This window comes from Pseudorasbora parva, chromosome 1 (assembly GCF_024679245.1).
Source record: "Pseudorasbora parva isolate DD20220531a chromosome 1, ASM2467924v1, whole genome shotgun sequence".
Lineage (NCBI taxonomy): Eukaryota > Metazoa > Chordata > Actinopteri > Cypriniformes > Gobionidae > Pseudorasbora > Pseudorasbora parva.
The window spans coordinates 67,328,931-67,346,229 of record NC_090172.1 but is presented as its reverse complement, the minus strand read 5'-3'; the positions used below and the strand labels follow the sequence as shown (position 1 = coordinate 67,346,229).

Sequence of the window (17,299 nt, the reverse complement as noted above, 5' to 3'; positions counted from 1 at the left end):
AGAAACAAAAAAAACTTAAACTCAAATCACCAAACACATTCACTCAAATGAAACCTAATCCACTGGCCTCACACGCACACACACAGTAACCGCACACACAGTAACCACACACACACACACAGTAACCATACACACAGTAACCACACACACACACAGACAGTAACCGCACACACACACAGTAACCGCACACACAGTAACCACACACACAGTAACCACACACACACAGTAACCACACACACACAGTAACCACACACACACAGTAACCACACACACACACACAGTAACCGCACACACACACACAGTAACCGCACACACACACACAGTAACCGCACACACACACACACACAGTAACCGCACACACAGTAACCACACACACAGTAACCACACACACACACAGTAACCACGCACACAGTAACCGCGCACACGCACGCACGCGCACACAAGTTAATGTGCGAGTCTCAAGCTCCCAAAGTCAAGTTCACCTGAGGCAAGGCGAGACGTGAAGTCGCAGCATGGCGGAATATCAGGAGACTGTTCAAGAAAAATAAACATCAAAAGGAAGGGGAAGCCAGATCACCGTCCCAGCTGTTTGTCCGCGATCACTCGGACATATTTCAAGCGCGCCTCTTTAACAGAAACAAGGGGAATATTATATGAACAGCAGATCTTTTGTGGACGTTCACCCATTAAATCCATAGTTTACCCACCTGATTACTAGCAAGTCTGCCCTTTCGGCATCAAACCACAACGGATAAGTACAGCACGGGATGCATACTAAATAAACAAAGAGAGCGCGTACAGCCAACGTTTCAGCTCAATTTAAATATTTTCTCTATGGTGACATACCCAGATGCAGTGATACAGCGACGCAGTGACAGCCAAGCGCTCACACTCTAAAGCTCAGCTCAGGGGTCCCCAATCCTGGGAAAAATTTAACAGCCACGTCCAGGCTGCAGCAACAGCTGCCAGTCAACACGCACCAACAACAAACGAGCTATCCCATACACACACACACACACACACACACACACACACACACACACTCACCTCCAGCGCACCTGAATTCAATTTGGCAATTGTCATGCCGCGAATGTCACTGGTAGAAGCCAGATTAACTAGGCAACCAATCCTGTTACACTTACATCATCATGCCGCACTGGCATAAAGCATGATAGTTGAGTTTCATATCCTGAGTCTAAACGTCAGCGTAGATATTAACTTAATCCTCACAATATGGTTTCATAATTATCTTTAAATATCTGACTGTCACTACAGTGCTGATGTTCCTCTAGTATCACATGGAGAAAACACACTTCTGATCCGGCTGCTTTATGAAGATCTCAACGTTAAAGCAGTGACGAGTTCACACTTAAGCCGGGTGCACACTGTGCGATTTTGGCCACGATTTGGCCGTCTGAGACAAATTTAGGAAATCCTAAAAGATTCCTCAGATCCTAGGCTAAAATCTGACGTCTTTGGTCGTTAGTTTGACATGTTCACCGGCCGCCGATTAATGAGCGCTGCGATCAAATTTTACCTCAGACGAAATTCTGGCAGTGTCAGAAGATTTGGCACAGAATCCTGCAGTGTGACTTCTCCTACGACGACAGTCAAATATCTCGGTTTTTCAAGACAAACTATGACCAAAACGAGAGCTAGAAATGTATTTGTAGCCAGCATTTCAGTCCCGCGTGTAATGCAGCTCACTGACACTGAACGCGTCATTCATTGATGATATAATAAAGCTCCGGGTGAGATTTCTTGCGCGCGTCCGTTTTTACCGCGCCTAAACTATCGTGCAGTCTGACATTAATGACAACTGAGATCTTACAGTGTGACACGGGGATCATGTTCGTACAGTCTGACAAGGGACATTCGCAAAGGATTTTGAAAAATCGCACAGTGTGCAGGACCCATTACATAAAATTAAATAGTGTTAAAGTTACGCATATTTGCCAGGCTCTAAAACACAGAGTCCTCCCCTCATCCCAGGTTTGGGAGAGGAATAGTTAGGACTGAGGAGATGGGGTGGTGGAGGGATGCTGGAAAACTGGCATGGAGCAGAGGTAAGTTTGCTGTAAATATACACCTCTTATTCGTTAACGGAGATTATTAAACCTTGTATGGTGTTCAGGTCTGTGGGACCCACTTTAGTTTTTTATCAAAAGAAAAAGTATACGATGAATTATTTTTTTAAACTGAGACTCATTGGCCTTGGCTCACTTTCTGTGAAGAAAATATATCAGAACACTGTACTGTGTGTGTGTGTGTGTGTGTGTGTGTGTGTGTGTGTGTGTGTGTGTGTGGCCTGGTAATCCCTATGTTATGGGGACAAAATGTCCCCACAAAGATGGCAATATCCGAAATCCTTGTCCTTGTGGGGACATTTTTAGGTCCCCATGAGGAAAACATCTTATAACCTTATTCATCTTATAACCTTATAATTATAACCTTGTATTATGATCTTATAACATCTTATAATCACACAGAAGGAGTTTTTTTGAGAAAGTAAAAATGCAGAATGTTTCCTGTGATGGGTAGGTTTAGGGGCAGTGTAAGGGGATAGGATGTACACTTTGTACAGTATGAAATCCATTATGCCTATGGAAAGTCCCCATAAAACATGAAAACACGACATGTGCGTGTGTGTGTTCATTCATGTTTTTCTATCCTAATGGGGACTTCAACCTAAATGCGCACTGAGGCCGTGTCCCAAATGGCACACTTCATGTGCACTTTTGGACTTACAGTGGCTGCTGCGTGCGCGTGTCCGTTAACTCCACAAGACCGTAGGGTGTCCCATTCATCATTTAAGCTTAAAGAAGGGTGCTCGTGATCGCCCCCTTTGCGGCTGCTATGCGCGTGAAAGTGAAAGTGCGGACTCAGAGGAAGACCGTGAGGGTTTAGGATGCCATTTGGGACAGGGCCTGACTTATGGTGACATCAATTGAGGTCCTGATCAAGTGAATCAAGGCCTGAAGGATTACTAGAAAGCACAGATGAGTTTTATCAGGGCTGGAACTAAACTCTGCAGGACTGAGGCTCTCCAGGACCGGAGTTTGCCACCCCTGCTGTAGAGGAAGAGCTTCCAGAGTGTGAAGATCACATTTCTGGTCTTTATATTGCTTGTAATTGGGATGAAGTAAACATTGGTTGAGTATTTTTGCATAAAATTATTTGACTGTGTTGAATTAAATACCCAAAATTGCAGTGTGTTTGTCAGGGACCAATCAAGCTCAGTCCCATCCACTTCTCAGTGTTCACTGTCACCTGAATATTGATCAGCTCTCGTACTATTTAGACGCATTTTCGTGAGATCAACAGCACTCCAGCATCTAATAGGACAGACCATATTTTATTTGCCACTGTTCTACAACACAGACATTGAGTATAAGTAACTAAACATTTCATCCAGCAATGCATGATAATGGATTCATTTCTGGATTAGATCAGTGGATCAGATCACTACACAATTATATCATCATCAATACATCATCTCATGATCATCTTTCTCACCGCTGTTTCCTATAATAAAGATGCTTTGCTGCTGAAAAAAAACTAACAGTTGAATAAGACTGAATGAAATGTAATGAAATATGACTAGTACAATAACACTCATTCATTTCTCCTGTTTCACGTCAGAGATGTAAATATTGTCCATCCTGAACGTCTAAATGTGGCGTGACATAAACAAATGAGTGATGAGGATGTGCTTACATGGAAATATGTTAATGTTTAATAAACACAAACATTTCCACAATAAGACTAATTCTTAAAAATGAAAACTCACTCAAACCCCAAACTTCAACATGGTGTGTGTCCCATTGGGTAATCAGAAGTTCTACACACTCTTGCCCATTTTAACACTTGGACCAAATACAAGGAAAAATGTCACATAGGAAGACAAATTATGAAGAGCAAAGATCGTAAGTGTGGGTGGACAGGCACAAACATGTCAAGATGAAGAGATGTAACACGAGTTACAGTCCAGCAATATCAGTAAAGCAGCTGATTAATTATTCAAGTTAAAATATACATTTTGAATGTTTATAATTGTTTGATTAAGGTCCATATATAATAATACTGACTGACACTGATGCAATATACAAATATAGAGAAAGAAAGGACAAACACAAATAAGGAGGAAGTAAATATGAAAATGAGTTTTCGAGAACTAGAATATCTTTATTTATATATATATACTTATATACAAGTATTTAGTCAGTTTTTTCACTTAAAAATATGAGAGAGGCCTGTCATTTTTATCATAGGTACACTTCAACTATGAGAGACAGAAAAGAAAAAAAGAAAAAAAAAAACATTTAGCAAGACGATTTCAAAATGTCACCTGCCAGTAAAACATCTCATTCCATGGCTGCCTCGTGAAACAATAACGGCCACTTTGCCGCAGGTTTTTATGAACAATTTCCCAAACACAACATGTGTCATTGACTGCACAGAGAGTGTCTTGCAGAAGGCTAAAAATCTGGATTCAAGAACTGAATCTTACAGTCTCTACTATGCCAGCAATACTGTCAAGTATCTAGTAGCAACTGCTCCATCTGGAATTGTTATGTAACTTTCAGAGGCTTATGGTGGTAAATGTAGTGATAGATTAATGACACAGAACTCTGGGTTTCTCGATCATTTGCGTCCTGGAGATGAGGTGATGGGAGACCGTGGCTTTACCATCAGGGATTTGCTTGAGGAACGGAAATTTTGTTTAATCACACCAGCCTTTACGCGCAAGAAATGCCAGCTGACAAATGAGCAGGTCACCCGCACAAGACGCATTGCTAATGTCCGCATACACATTGAGCGAGCCATCAGGCGTCTTAAGGTGTACAGGATTCTCTCTCAAACTGTGCCTAATAATTTTGTGCCTAAAATCGACAAAATACTAAGAATCTGTGGAGCACTTGTGAATCTGGTAGGGGAGTTCTTATTTCTAGAACATAGACACTATATCTTACACAATCATCATTACTAAACATAAGTGGTGGGATGAATATTTAAAAATAGATTTTTGCTGAATATGTTAATATTTTTAAGATTCAAGATTTTGAAGGCAGGAATTGTTCTTTCACAGTACGGTATTGCTAATTTTATTTAATTAAATGTTCTGGATACCACTGTTAACTGAATGTGCAAGTTAATTTATTCAAATGGCACATTCATTTATTCTTATAAATAAAATCCAAAGCACAATGACTAATTGTATAATATTTTATTAATTATATCATATATTTTAATTGTTTGTCAGCTCACACAAATTGCTGTCACCATCCCTTTAAACTTGCAATAAAACTGGGGAAAAATGTTTTGATAATTACTGTCTTTGTGTATTTATTTCTTCAGAATATCCGTGGACTAAAACTGATTGTATAGTGTAAACCAGGGCTATACCCTGGAGGGCCAATGCGGTGCAGAGTTTAGCTCCAACCCTAATCAAACACACCTGAACATGCTAATCAATGTCTTCAGGATCATTAGAAAATCACAGGTGGGTGTGTCTGATCAGGGTTGGAGCTAAACTCTGCACTGCATTGGCCCTCAAGGGTAAGATTTGAATAGCCCTGGTGTAAACCCTCCCCCAACTACTCATTAAAGATATGCAGGTATGTTGAGGAGAGATTTATCTTCTTGTCAGCAAAATCATCGGCCAACCTAGGTAACGTGTAAAAAGTAGAAATTCTACAGCAGTTGCACTTGTGCATCTGTGTAGTTTTTGTCAAATGGAATGTCCAATTCGATGTCCTCACTAGGTGTCCAGATGACCAGCTTGCAGCTCTGTAGGCCCAGACACATCATTGTCAGTTGTGTCTGAAAGAGGAGCGTAAGTCTTGGTATAAAAAATATCTGTTTAATTCATTCATTATAAGTTTAAAATACAATGTTTGTAGACCTAATCTATTTTCTTTAAAAAAAATGATTCACCTGCAGGTAGTATCCATCCTTTCCTTTGGGAAGAATCAGGTACTGTCCATCACCTAAACTTCTGACGTCACCATTTGGCCGTCCCAGAAATTCTGCCAGTGAACTCTTGAAGGGGCACTTGATCTCAAGGAGTTGTGTGGAATCAAGGATCCCATCTGGGCTGGCGCCCAACCAAGGATGGTCAGGGTGCACGACCAGGCCTCTCTTCTCCACGGAATGCCCTCTGCACTCCATGAGTGTGGTGACGTTGATCTCATTTTCTTTGCCATGCTGTGTTGCTGTATTGGCGGTGAAGGTTGGGTACAGGTGCTCATATAGAAATTTTTGGGGATCTGTGGTGCTTCGTTTTGGGACTCGTTTTGCTGTGCTGGCTGTTATACGCAGCTTTCTAGCATCATGCCATAACTGTGAAGCACTTTGCATCCTGGTTCCTTCCATCAGTACAGCCGCTTGTGCAGGGGACACTTTGATGTAAGCCTCATAAAACGTTGTGCCCTTTAGACAGGTTAGTGTTGTGCTGTGTTCAGTATGACAGAGTGTATTACTGTGGGCTGGATCATGTTTGCTGGGCCCTGCCTTGGTGCTTTCTACATCTGCTCTGTAACTTAATTGACAAAGACCATTTGTCTGGAGCTGAAACAGTGGGGCCATCACTGATGAATTGCTGTGAGTTATGAACTCTCTGTGGTTCTTAAAAAGTTGGGGGGAGGTTGTTGATCCTTGCGCAGAACTTCCTGATGGGCCTGAATATATTTGGTATGGTCAATGATGGTTAAAATGAATGTCATTCACCTTCCTCATCCCTACGTTTTTTTTTCACACCAGAATTCCACTTCCTTTGCACATCAGTGCATGCCACACCTTTCTTACCCTGCCTGACTGCATTCTCAACCTAAATGAAATTGTTGGATGATAAAATTCAATCTTAGACTATAGACTTTAACCCTTGTGCGACCTTATGGATTTTTGTCTATATATATATATATATATATATATATATATATATATATATATATATATATATATCAGAAACATATCAATATTAAAATGAATTTGATGCACAATTTTTACATAAATACAGACAATGTGAAAGGTCAGCTTACTATTTTTTTTATTCAGACATCAGATAATTATTGTGTGTTTAGCTTTTTTCCCATTGCAGTATGTCAGATTAATATCTACAGATTCATACACAGGCGTCAAGAATGCAAATGAGGGAGTATCGTGACATAACATTTCCTACTAGTCACTGAGTTAAGCTTGGGACATACTCTGCAAGAACAAAGAAATTTGTTCGTTTTCTCGAGGTGGCAAGAACAAGAACAAAGTTTGTTCTGTCCAGTACATTTCATACTTCACAAGAAAAGCAGGTGCCGATCATCTGTGTTTCTCCGCATTAACCCCGCCCACTTTAAATGTATGACCAATCACACAATAGTTCTCGGACACCCGCAAGAAAAAGTTCTGCTCAGGCGATGTGTCGAGAACAAGCTGCATTTTGTTGCATTTTGTTGTCCTCTGATGAGATCTTCAGAGATATAAAGCCTATGTTCTGCATAAGGTCTATATTTAAAAAAGAGAGATTTACTGATACTGACACAGGCGCCAAGAATGCAAATGAGAGGAGAATCTGCTCCTACATTGAGGAAAGAGATGCTGACAAATAAACAAAAACAGAGGAAGTAAAATGTAAATGTTGTTTTTTTTTAAATACACAAATGATGTGATGTGCAGGAAGGAAAGCAGACATGATCATCACACAGTAAAATCCCCAGTGCTAACTGAACAGTGTTCATATGTGTCCACTCTACAGGCTGTTAAAGGTCCCGTTCTTCGCGATTCCATCTTTCAAACTTTAGTTAGTGTGTAATGTTGCTGTTGGAGCATAAATAATACCTGTAAAATTATAAAGCTCAAAGTTCAATGCCATGCGAGATATTTTATTTAACAGAAGTTCCCTTTCAAAGCCTACAGCGAACGGCCGGTTTGGACTACACCGCTGCACTTCCTGCTGTGATGACGTCACTAGAACCGTTTGTTGACGAACCCTCCGCCCACAAGAACACGCAAAATAGGTGGTGTGGTCTTGTTGTCCTCCCACGTGGAGAAGAGCACGCATTCAGTGCTTACATCTCCCCGTTATGGTAAGAGGCGGGACCTTTCCTGGCAAAGTGCGCTAAGCTGCTGTCCAATCACAACACGGGAAGAGCTGGCCCAATCAGAACTCGGTACGTGTTTCTGAAGGAGGGACTTCATAGAACAAGGAAATCATCAGGCCGCTGCTTATTCTGACCTCCTGACATCTGGCAGGATGTTCATGATCCAGCTGCACAAAGATCTGTTCAGACCCAGAGCACTAAGTTACATATCAAGCTTTAATGGCACTATGATATTGAACTGTAGATCACAAACAGCTTTATCTGCTCTTTTCATCTGGGTGGGAGAGAGAGAGAGTTAAGGCAGTTTCATCATCATGAATTATTGTCCCGGGAAGCGAACTGTAATGGGTGAAGTGGGACAGCACAGAGCAAATGTAGATCAGCCCTCACAGAACTTGCTGATGATGGGTGTCAGATCAACAGCTGATACTGCTTGCTTTGGTACATGCGTGATCGTGGGTATTTTAAAGTATGATGAAGCCACGGACAGAAAGAGGGAGAGGTTGAAAATGTCTGTTCAAACACCCGTGCTCTGAGTATGTGGGCCGGGATGCCATCTAGACACGCAGCCTTACCCTTCAGACCGACTGGGTGATGTCCTCTAAAGAGATAAAGAATGTTTGAATACTTTTGGTAATATATTGTATATTAGGCTACTGTCACTTTAAGACTGAGTGCACGGATCTAATATACTGATACACATCTGACTTTCTCCCAGCGTTCACATAACGGACATAACAGACTGTGTTTGTGAACGCTCAGCAATATATTCTTACATATTTTTGTGTGTACTTTAACATTCAAATGCCACGACACACAAGTTCGTTTTTACATCTTAATGCCAACCTGGTCTCACAGATTTCCGTAAAATGAACACAGACCCTTAACTCAGAAATCTGTGGTAGTTTCACGGAATCGTCGATGTTAAATCAATGACAGGCAGCATCCGTGGTCCACACACGGATTCCCTGTTCAACACCTTATACTCGTCAGTTTGGTTCAGTCAGCATCATTTATTTACATTTATTTTTCGTTTTATTCAGACACATTTTGAACTTGTAACTCCATCCCTTCCCTAAACCTACCCATTTGTGTATTATTAAAAAACAGGGTATAACAGGCAGATACACAGATACTGAAGGTACAATTTATTCAGAAACTACAAATATTCCAAATGATCCGAGGCCAAACAATTTATTTGTGTGAAGAAAATCTCCAAAAACGATCAGTAACGTCGAGTTACATTTACATTTACATTTAATCATTTAGCAGACGCTTTTATCCAAAGCGACTTACAAAAAAGGGGAGAGTAAAAGAAGCAATGGAACAGACAAGGCCAAAAACCTGTAAGAGCTGTAAGAAATCTCAATTAATTAGCACAATACACAACATTTTTTTTTTTTTTTTTTTTTTTAAAGACAGACATCTACAACAAAAACTCACGTCCGCAAAGTGCCGAACACTGGATTCTGATAGTTATGATAACTATGTAACATACCCGCCTGAAGGCACAAATCCGGATGAGAGACGTAGATATGATCCAGGAGTGTGCGCTTTTGGTCGTTGCTGTGGTGATCAGTAAGTGCTATTCTGTATTGGTCAAGTGCAAATGGAAAAGATGTGTCTTAAGATGTTTTTTAAGAATGGCTACAGACTCGGCAGCACGAATTGAGATCGGCAGGTCATTCCACCAGGTAGGAACGGTCCAGGAAAATGTCCGTGAGAGCGATTTCATGCCTCTTTGGGATGGAACCACGAGGCGCCGCTCGCTCGCAGAACGCAAGCTTCTGGAGGGTGTGTAAGTCTGAGCAAGTGAATTTAGGTATATTGGTGCTGAGCCAGAGGTTGTTTTGTAGGCAATAACTAGTGCCTTGAATTTGATGCGAGCAGCCATTGGCAACCAGTGCAGTTTGATGAAGAGAGGCGTAACATGCGCTCTCTTCGGCTCATTAAAGACCACTCTCGCCGCTGCATTCTGGATCAGCTGCAAGGGTTTGATAGTGCATGCTGGAAGCCCAGCCAGAAGAGCATTACAATAATCCAGTCTGGAGAGAACAAGAGCTTGAACCAGGAGTTGTGCAGCCTGTTCTGATAGGAAGGGTCTAATCTTTCTAATGTTGTATAAAGCAAATCTGCAGGACCGGGCTGTTGCAGTAATGTGGTCAGTGAAGTTTAACTGGTCATCAATCACAACTCCAAGGTTTCTTGCTGTCCTTGATGGAGTTATGGTCGATGAACCAAGCTGAATGGAGAGATTTTGATGAAGTGCTGGGTTGGTTAAGAAAACAAGTAATTCTGTCTTTGCAAGATTGAGTTTAAGATGATGCTCTTTCATCCAGTCAGAAATATCTGTCAGACAGGCAGCGATACGAACACTGACTGTAGGATCATCTGGTTGAAATGAGAAGTAGAGTTGAGTGTCATCCGCATAGCAGTGATAGGAGAAGCCGTGTTTCTGAATGACAGAACCTAATGATGACATGTAGATGGAGAAGAGAAGTGGTCCAAGGACTGAGCCCTGTGGAACCCCAGTAGCTAGATTATGAGACTTAGACACTTCACCTCTCCATGACACCCTGTAGGACCTACCAGAGAGGTAAGACCTGAACCACTGGAGAGCAGATCCTGAGATCCCCGTCCTCTTAAGTGTTGACAGGAGGATCTGGTGGTTAACTGTGTCAAAAGCAGCAGACAGATCCAGCAGAATGAGCACTGAGGATTTGGAAGCTGCTTTTGCCAGTCTCAGTGCCTCAGTTACCGAGAGCAAGGCAGTCTCAGTCGAATGGCCGCTTTTGAAGCCGGATTGGTTGTTGTCTAGGAGGTTGTCCCGTTCAAGAAACATAGAGAGTTGATTGAACACAACTCGCTCAAGGGTCTTTGCAATGAAAGGCAGAAGGGATACCGGTCGGTAGTTTTCTAAAAGTGCTGGATTCAGAGAGGGTTTCTTAAGCAGTGGGGTTACCCGAGCCTGCTTAAATGCTGTGGGAAAGGTGCCCGTGTGAAGAGAAGTGTTGACAATGTGAGTGAGTGCAGGAGTGATTGAAGAAGAAATAGCCTGAAGGAGGTGAGTGGGAATAGGATCAAGTGGACAGGTAGTAGGGTGATTGGAAAGGATGAGTTTAGAAATATCTGCCTCGGAGAGTGGAGAGAAGGATGGAAGCGTGTTCGTGTTAGTTGTTGAGATGTGCGTGTCAGTTAGTGATGAGGAGAACTGTTTGCTAATGAGAGCTGTTTTGTTGGTGAAAAATGATGCAAAGTCATCAGCTGTAAGAGTTGATGAAGGAGGGGGAGGAGGTGGACAAAGGAGAGAGGAGAATGTTTTAAAGAGTTGGCGAGAGTCAGAGCAATTGTTGATTTTGTTGTGGTAGTATGTTGTTTTAGCAGTGGAGACATTTGTAGAGAAAGAAGAGAGAAGAGACTGATAAAAGGCAAGGTCAGTATTGTTTTTAGATTTATGCCATTTCCTCTCTGCCGCCCTGAGTCCAGAGCGATGTTCACAGAGAACTTCAGACAGCCAGGGGGCAGATGGGGTGGGGCGGGCTGGTCTGGATGAAAGGGGGCAAAAACTGTCTAAGGAGGATGTTAGAGTGGAGCAAAGAGTGTCGGTAGCACTGTTAGTGTCCAGTGCTGAGAACTGAGCAGGTGGAGGGAGTGAAGATGAAACCATAGTGGATAGGCGAGAGGGAGAGAGTGAGCGTAGATTACGCCGAAAGGTAATCTGTGTAGGAGTACGTTTTGTATCAGGAGTCAGTATGAGGTTAAGAGTGATGAGAAAGTGGTCTGAGGTGTGTAATGGAGTAACTAAAGTGTTGTCCGTGGAGCAGTTGCGTGTGTAGACCAGGTCTAATTGGTTACCTGATCTGTGAGTAGCCGTAGTAGATACTAACTTAAGGTCAAATGAAGTCAGTAGAGTGCTGAAGTCTGCAGCTAGGTGTTTATCAAGATGGATGTTGAAGTCGCCAAGCAGAATCAGTGGAGTGCCATCCTCAGGGAAGCTAGAAAGTAACACATCCAACTCCTCCACAAAGTTACCGAGGTGACCTGGAGGACGATAGACCACTACCACATGGATTTTAACAGGGTGAGTAATAGTGATTGAGTGCGATTCAAATGAATTGGCCGGTAGAGACGGTAATGGATCAAATTTCCAATCATTTGAGATAAGCAAACCAGTACCCCCACCCCTCCCAATAGGCCGAGGAGTGTGTGAAAAAGTATAATTGCTTGAGAGGGCTGCAGGAGTGGCAGTGTCCTCTGGTTTGATCCAGGTCTCAGTTAGGGCCATGAAGCTGAGCTGAGAATGAGTCCCAATAGATGAAATAAAGTCTGCTTTGTTTACAGCCGACTGGCAATTCCAGAGACCAATTGGAATAAAGAGTAAAGTAGCAGAGGATGTTAGGATATAGCGCAAATTATTAGGATTACGGCATCTCGTGCGTACGGAGCGTGATTTACGAGTGCTAGTAGTTATAGTTGAGATTTGAAAGCACATGGTGAAAAGGCCAGATAGGAATTAGAGCCGAACACAAATAATGAAAAGGAAGATGATACTCAAGTGCCTTGCCGGGGTCCTTGCTCGGGAGGAGTTGCACTGGGAAGAGTTGAAGTCTTTACACTCGTCGGTCTTGCACTGGGAAGAGTTGAAGTCTTTACACTCGTCGGTCTTGCACTGGGAAGAGTTGAAGTCTTTACACTCGTCGGTCTTGCACTGGGAAGAGTTGAAGTCTTAACACTCGTCGGTCTTGCACTGGGAAGAGTTGAAGTCTTTACACTCGTCGGTCTTGCACTGGGAAGAGTTGAAGTCTTTACACTCGTCGGTCTTCACACAAGGAGGGCTTCACACTGCCGCTTCCGCTGCCGCGGACTATCACGCTATTTATACTCACTTGAGTATCGTTATTGAAAGCAGCTGGGAACGCCCCCAACAAACTCGCTTCCCAACAAACTCGTGGCAATGACCAAACAAATGCTAACTCAACAAATGCTAACTCCCACACACATCGATAGAATATACCAAAACTAATAATACACACCTCAGCACTACACAGACACACTTATCCAACAACAAATGAACAAACAATCAACTGAGAAAAGTTACAAACACTTACAGAGTAGTTGTCTATCAGTCAATTGAATTGCTCCTCTCTAGCCAAAATGTTTCAAACACACAAGGCTTTTAATACCTCGCTGGCCACGCTCCCAACAAACTCATGGCAATGACCAAACAAATGCTAACTCAACAAATGCTAACTCCCACACACACCGATAGAATATACCAAAACTAATAATACACACCTCAGCACTACACAGACACACTTATCCAACAACAAATGAACAAACAATCAAATGAGAAAAGTTACAAACACTTACAGAGTAGTTGTCTATCAGTCAATTGAATTGCTCCTCTCTAGCCAAAATGTTTCAAACACACAAGGCTTTTAATACCTCGCTGGCCACGCCCCCAACAAACTCGTGGCAATGACCAAACAAATGCTAACTCAACAAATGCTAACTCCCACACACACCGAGAGAATATACCAAAACTAATAATACACACCTCAGCACTACACAGACACACTTATCCAACAACAAATGAACAAACAATCAAATGAGAAAAGTTACAAACACTTACAGAGTAGTTGTCTATCAGTCAATTGAATTGCTCCTCTCTAGGTATTTGATCACTAATGTCGTCTGAGTTGAAATTTGAACTTGCCGATTCCGTGAAACTACCACAGATTTTTGAGTTAAACTACCACAGATTTTTGAGTTAAGGGTCCGTGTTCATTTCACAGAAATCTGTGAGACCACATTGCTTAATGTACAGTATCAGGCACAGCTGTAACAGGGCTCTCAAGTGTCATGCTTTGGGCGAGACACACACATTTCAACCCGATCACACGCTCACACGCCACAACTTGTATTTCTCACGCTGAGAAATCGCCAGGGTAACACACACTAAGTTGTGCGCTATTAGAGGAATCAAGCGAGTTCCCCATAGAGTTCTGACGGCCCTGCCACGCACCAGTTAATCTAATAAAAATAGAGACCGATTCCCTCCACCCAAGAACGTTTACATTCTGATTCCAACGTCACATTCTGTGATTCACGCCACGGCCTCGCTCACTGAATCAAATGCTCGCTGAAGTACCGTTAGTTGGCAACTAGAAGCAACGATGACAGATGCAGAGACACAAAGATAACGGTGTCAAGTTAAGTTTCTGACAGCACTTTGTGTTTTCTGTTCTTAATCCCTCAACAAAACTTAAAGGATGCTCAATCATGATTTGCATGAAATGTATTTTGCTATCGTACGTTATTGCGTTCTCTCTCAGTGAACATCTGTGCTCTTCTGCACTCGTGAATGCGGTGATGGACAGCTGTCCTCATTCCACTGCTGTTTGGATGGGATTTATTTTATTTTTTTAACTCACTTTCATTAATTAATTTATTGAAAGTAACTCCATTTTGTAAGATTATTTTCATCTAAGTAATTCCAAACATCACGAGGCAGACGACATTAGTGATCAAATACAGTCGAGTTATTAACCCGCTCCACAGCACCACCCAGTGGATTTAGTTATGACTGCGAGATTTAGAGGGATTTATCATGGATTCACTGCATTTACGGCCAGTGAAGTAATATAGTAAAATTTCAATATTATTTTTATTTTTTGAATATTAATAACAAATCGAATATATTCGTGCTCACCCCTATTTATGGAAGCTGAAGTGTAGCGATATAAAATTTGCAATGCAATATGTAAAATGGCAATGCATTTCAGTATTTAAATTTACATTTTCCATACCATGCGTGCAACATTTGGAACAAAATGATCATTCAAATTGAATAATATAATTTACATTTGCTATTTCCTACACTAGTTTTAACATATAATTTAAACATAAATTGTATATTGTAATGCTTTATATAAGTTGCAAAATTAAAATTAAAATGTATTACAGAAATAATTAGATGTGTTTAACATGTTCAAGCAAAAATTGTAGCAAAATGATCATTTAAATGTTATTTTTCTAAATTGCATTTAAACTTCCTTTTAAGATTCTTGCGATTGCATTTTGATTATATATCCCGCAATGAATGGGGCAAAATTCAATGTGGAATTGAAAATGCAAAACTCTATCTCGCCTAGGGCAACCAAAGAGCTAGAGCCGGCCCTGCTGCTGTCATAAAGAGAGGAAACAATACAACCATACTGATATAGCAAACAATAATCATAGGCAGCTTGTCGAAGATTATTTGAGAGTAAAATAATCTCTGGACCTTTGGATGTAACACGAGTTGTACAGGCCAGGAAATGGATGGACTGTCACAGACGTCAGTATGCAAATAAGGAGAACGAGGTGGACAACTACACAAATCTAGAGGAAGTAAAATATGACACGGGGCTTTCTAGAGAAATAACCAAATGATGTGATGCGCTGAATGAGGGATGAGAGCAGATATAATAATCACGTAGTTTAAAGCTGCAGACAGAAACATCAGACTCAGGACAGAAACACACAACCTCTAAAGTAAGAACAACTCACATGATCATTCTTCACACACAATTAGACTCTGAGATGATCATATTGTCTGAATGATCGTGAATCGAGTTATGTATCTGCTTATGATCATGTTTTACTCTAAGATGAATATGAGATTTTTCAATGTGTTCCTTCCTCAGAAATGGAGCAAACTCTATATTTGGTTCTTCTTCTCATTGGTGAGTGTGTCTCTAGTTTTATTTCTGGTTTATAGTTTCATCAGGTTTGACCCTGTTATGAAAAGCATTAAATCAAACCCTCTCTTTCACAGCTCTCTGCTCCGTATCTGAATGTGTTGAGCGTCAGTATCACTTTATAAACGAGTGGAAGACCTGGACTGAAGCACAGAGATACTGCAGAGAGAATTACACAGATCTGGCCACCGTTGACAACATGAACGACATGATCGAGCTGAAGAAGAGTGTGACTGATGGAGGTGTTGAGAATGTCTGGATTGGGCTGCAGAGGAAGAGTGTTAATAAATGGCAGTGGTCTTCAGGTGATCCTGAGCTCTATCAGAACTGGGGATCTGGACAACCTAATGGCAGAGATTGTGGATATATGTCAAATGGAGAGATTTATAATCATTTCTGTAGTACTCCTCTTCATTTCATCTGCAACAACAGTGAGTGCAACTGTTTAAAATTATCATTTATAGATGCACTATTTACCAAATACAACCGCTCCAGAATGTTTTCTACTAACACTTTATTATTAACTTATAAATTAAAGGCTAGGGGCTAGGGTAGGCAACTTCAGAGAGGTCACACTATAAAATGCAAGTTTTTCCAAGACACCAAAAAAAAAAAAAAAAAAAATATATATATATATATATATATATATATATATATTGTAACGAACTGCTCTGAGACAGAAGGTTGGTTGAAGATCCAAACGCAGTATTTATTGAAGGGTAATCCAAAGTCGTAGTCAATAGAACAGGCAAAAGGTCATAACAGGAAATCAGTCCGAAAAGGCAAACAAAACAGAAGGAACAGGCAAAAGGGTAATCCACAGAGAAGGCAAGAAATCAAAGACCAAGATACATGAAAACAGAGAAACGCTCAGTAATGCAGTTGTGACACTAAACAAGACTTCGCAATGAATGACAGAGTGAACAAGGTATATATAGGCAGAGGTAATGAGGTGATGAGGTGATGAGACACAGGTGTAAACAGTGAGTGCTAATGAGTCCAAGGATTATGGGAATTGTAGTTTGGATAGGAGTGACAGTCCGGGGTGGAGTGCCCTCTGGTGGTGATCACGGGCACTCACACTGGTGAATTGTGACATAGCCCCCCCTCAAAGGAGCGGCTTCCAGACGCTCCTAAAATGGTCCAGGAGGGAGGTGGAGCGGAGGCGGACATGGGGGCGGGATGGAGGGCCAGGCCCATGTAGTGGAAGAGAGCCTGGAGATTCAGGCAGAGCAGGAGGCCAGAATGGAGCTGGCCTGGTAGATGACCAGGGTGGGGCAGACCGGGCAGATGACCAGGGTGGCGCAGACCGGGCAGATGACCAGGGTGGCGCAGACCGGGCAGATGACCAGGGTGGCGCAGACCGGGCAGATGACCAGGGTTGCGCAGGCGACCGGAGCGGAGCCGGCGGTCTTGAAGACCCCCACGGCGGAGCAGACGACCACCACAGTAGAGCAGACG

The 17,299-nt window shown here is 41.9% G+C and overlaps 1 protein-coding gene across 1 annotated transcript in view; it reads left to right on the top strand.

The window, feature by feature from the left end:
- Positions 1 to 15,786: 15,786 nt before the first annotated feature.
- The window catches only part of LOC137088438 (C-type mannose receptor 2-like), a 34,325-nt gene continuing 32,812 nt past the window's right edge, over positions 15,787 to 17,299 (top strand). The window contains exons 1-2 of the mRNA XM_067452113.1: positions 15,787 to 15,823; positions 15,916 to 16,269. Coding sequence (XP_067308214.1) covers positions 15,787 to 15,823; positions 15,916 to 16,269 — 391 coding nt within the window. The remainder of the gene's footprint in view (positions 15,824 to 15,915; positions 16,270 to 17,299) is intronic.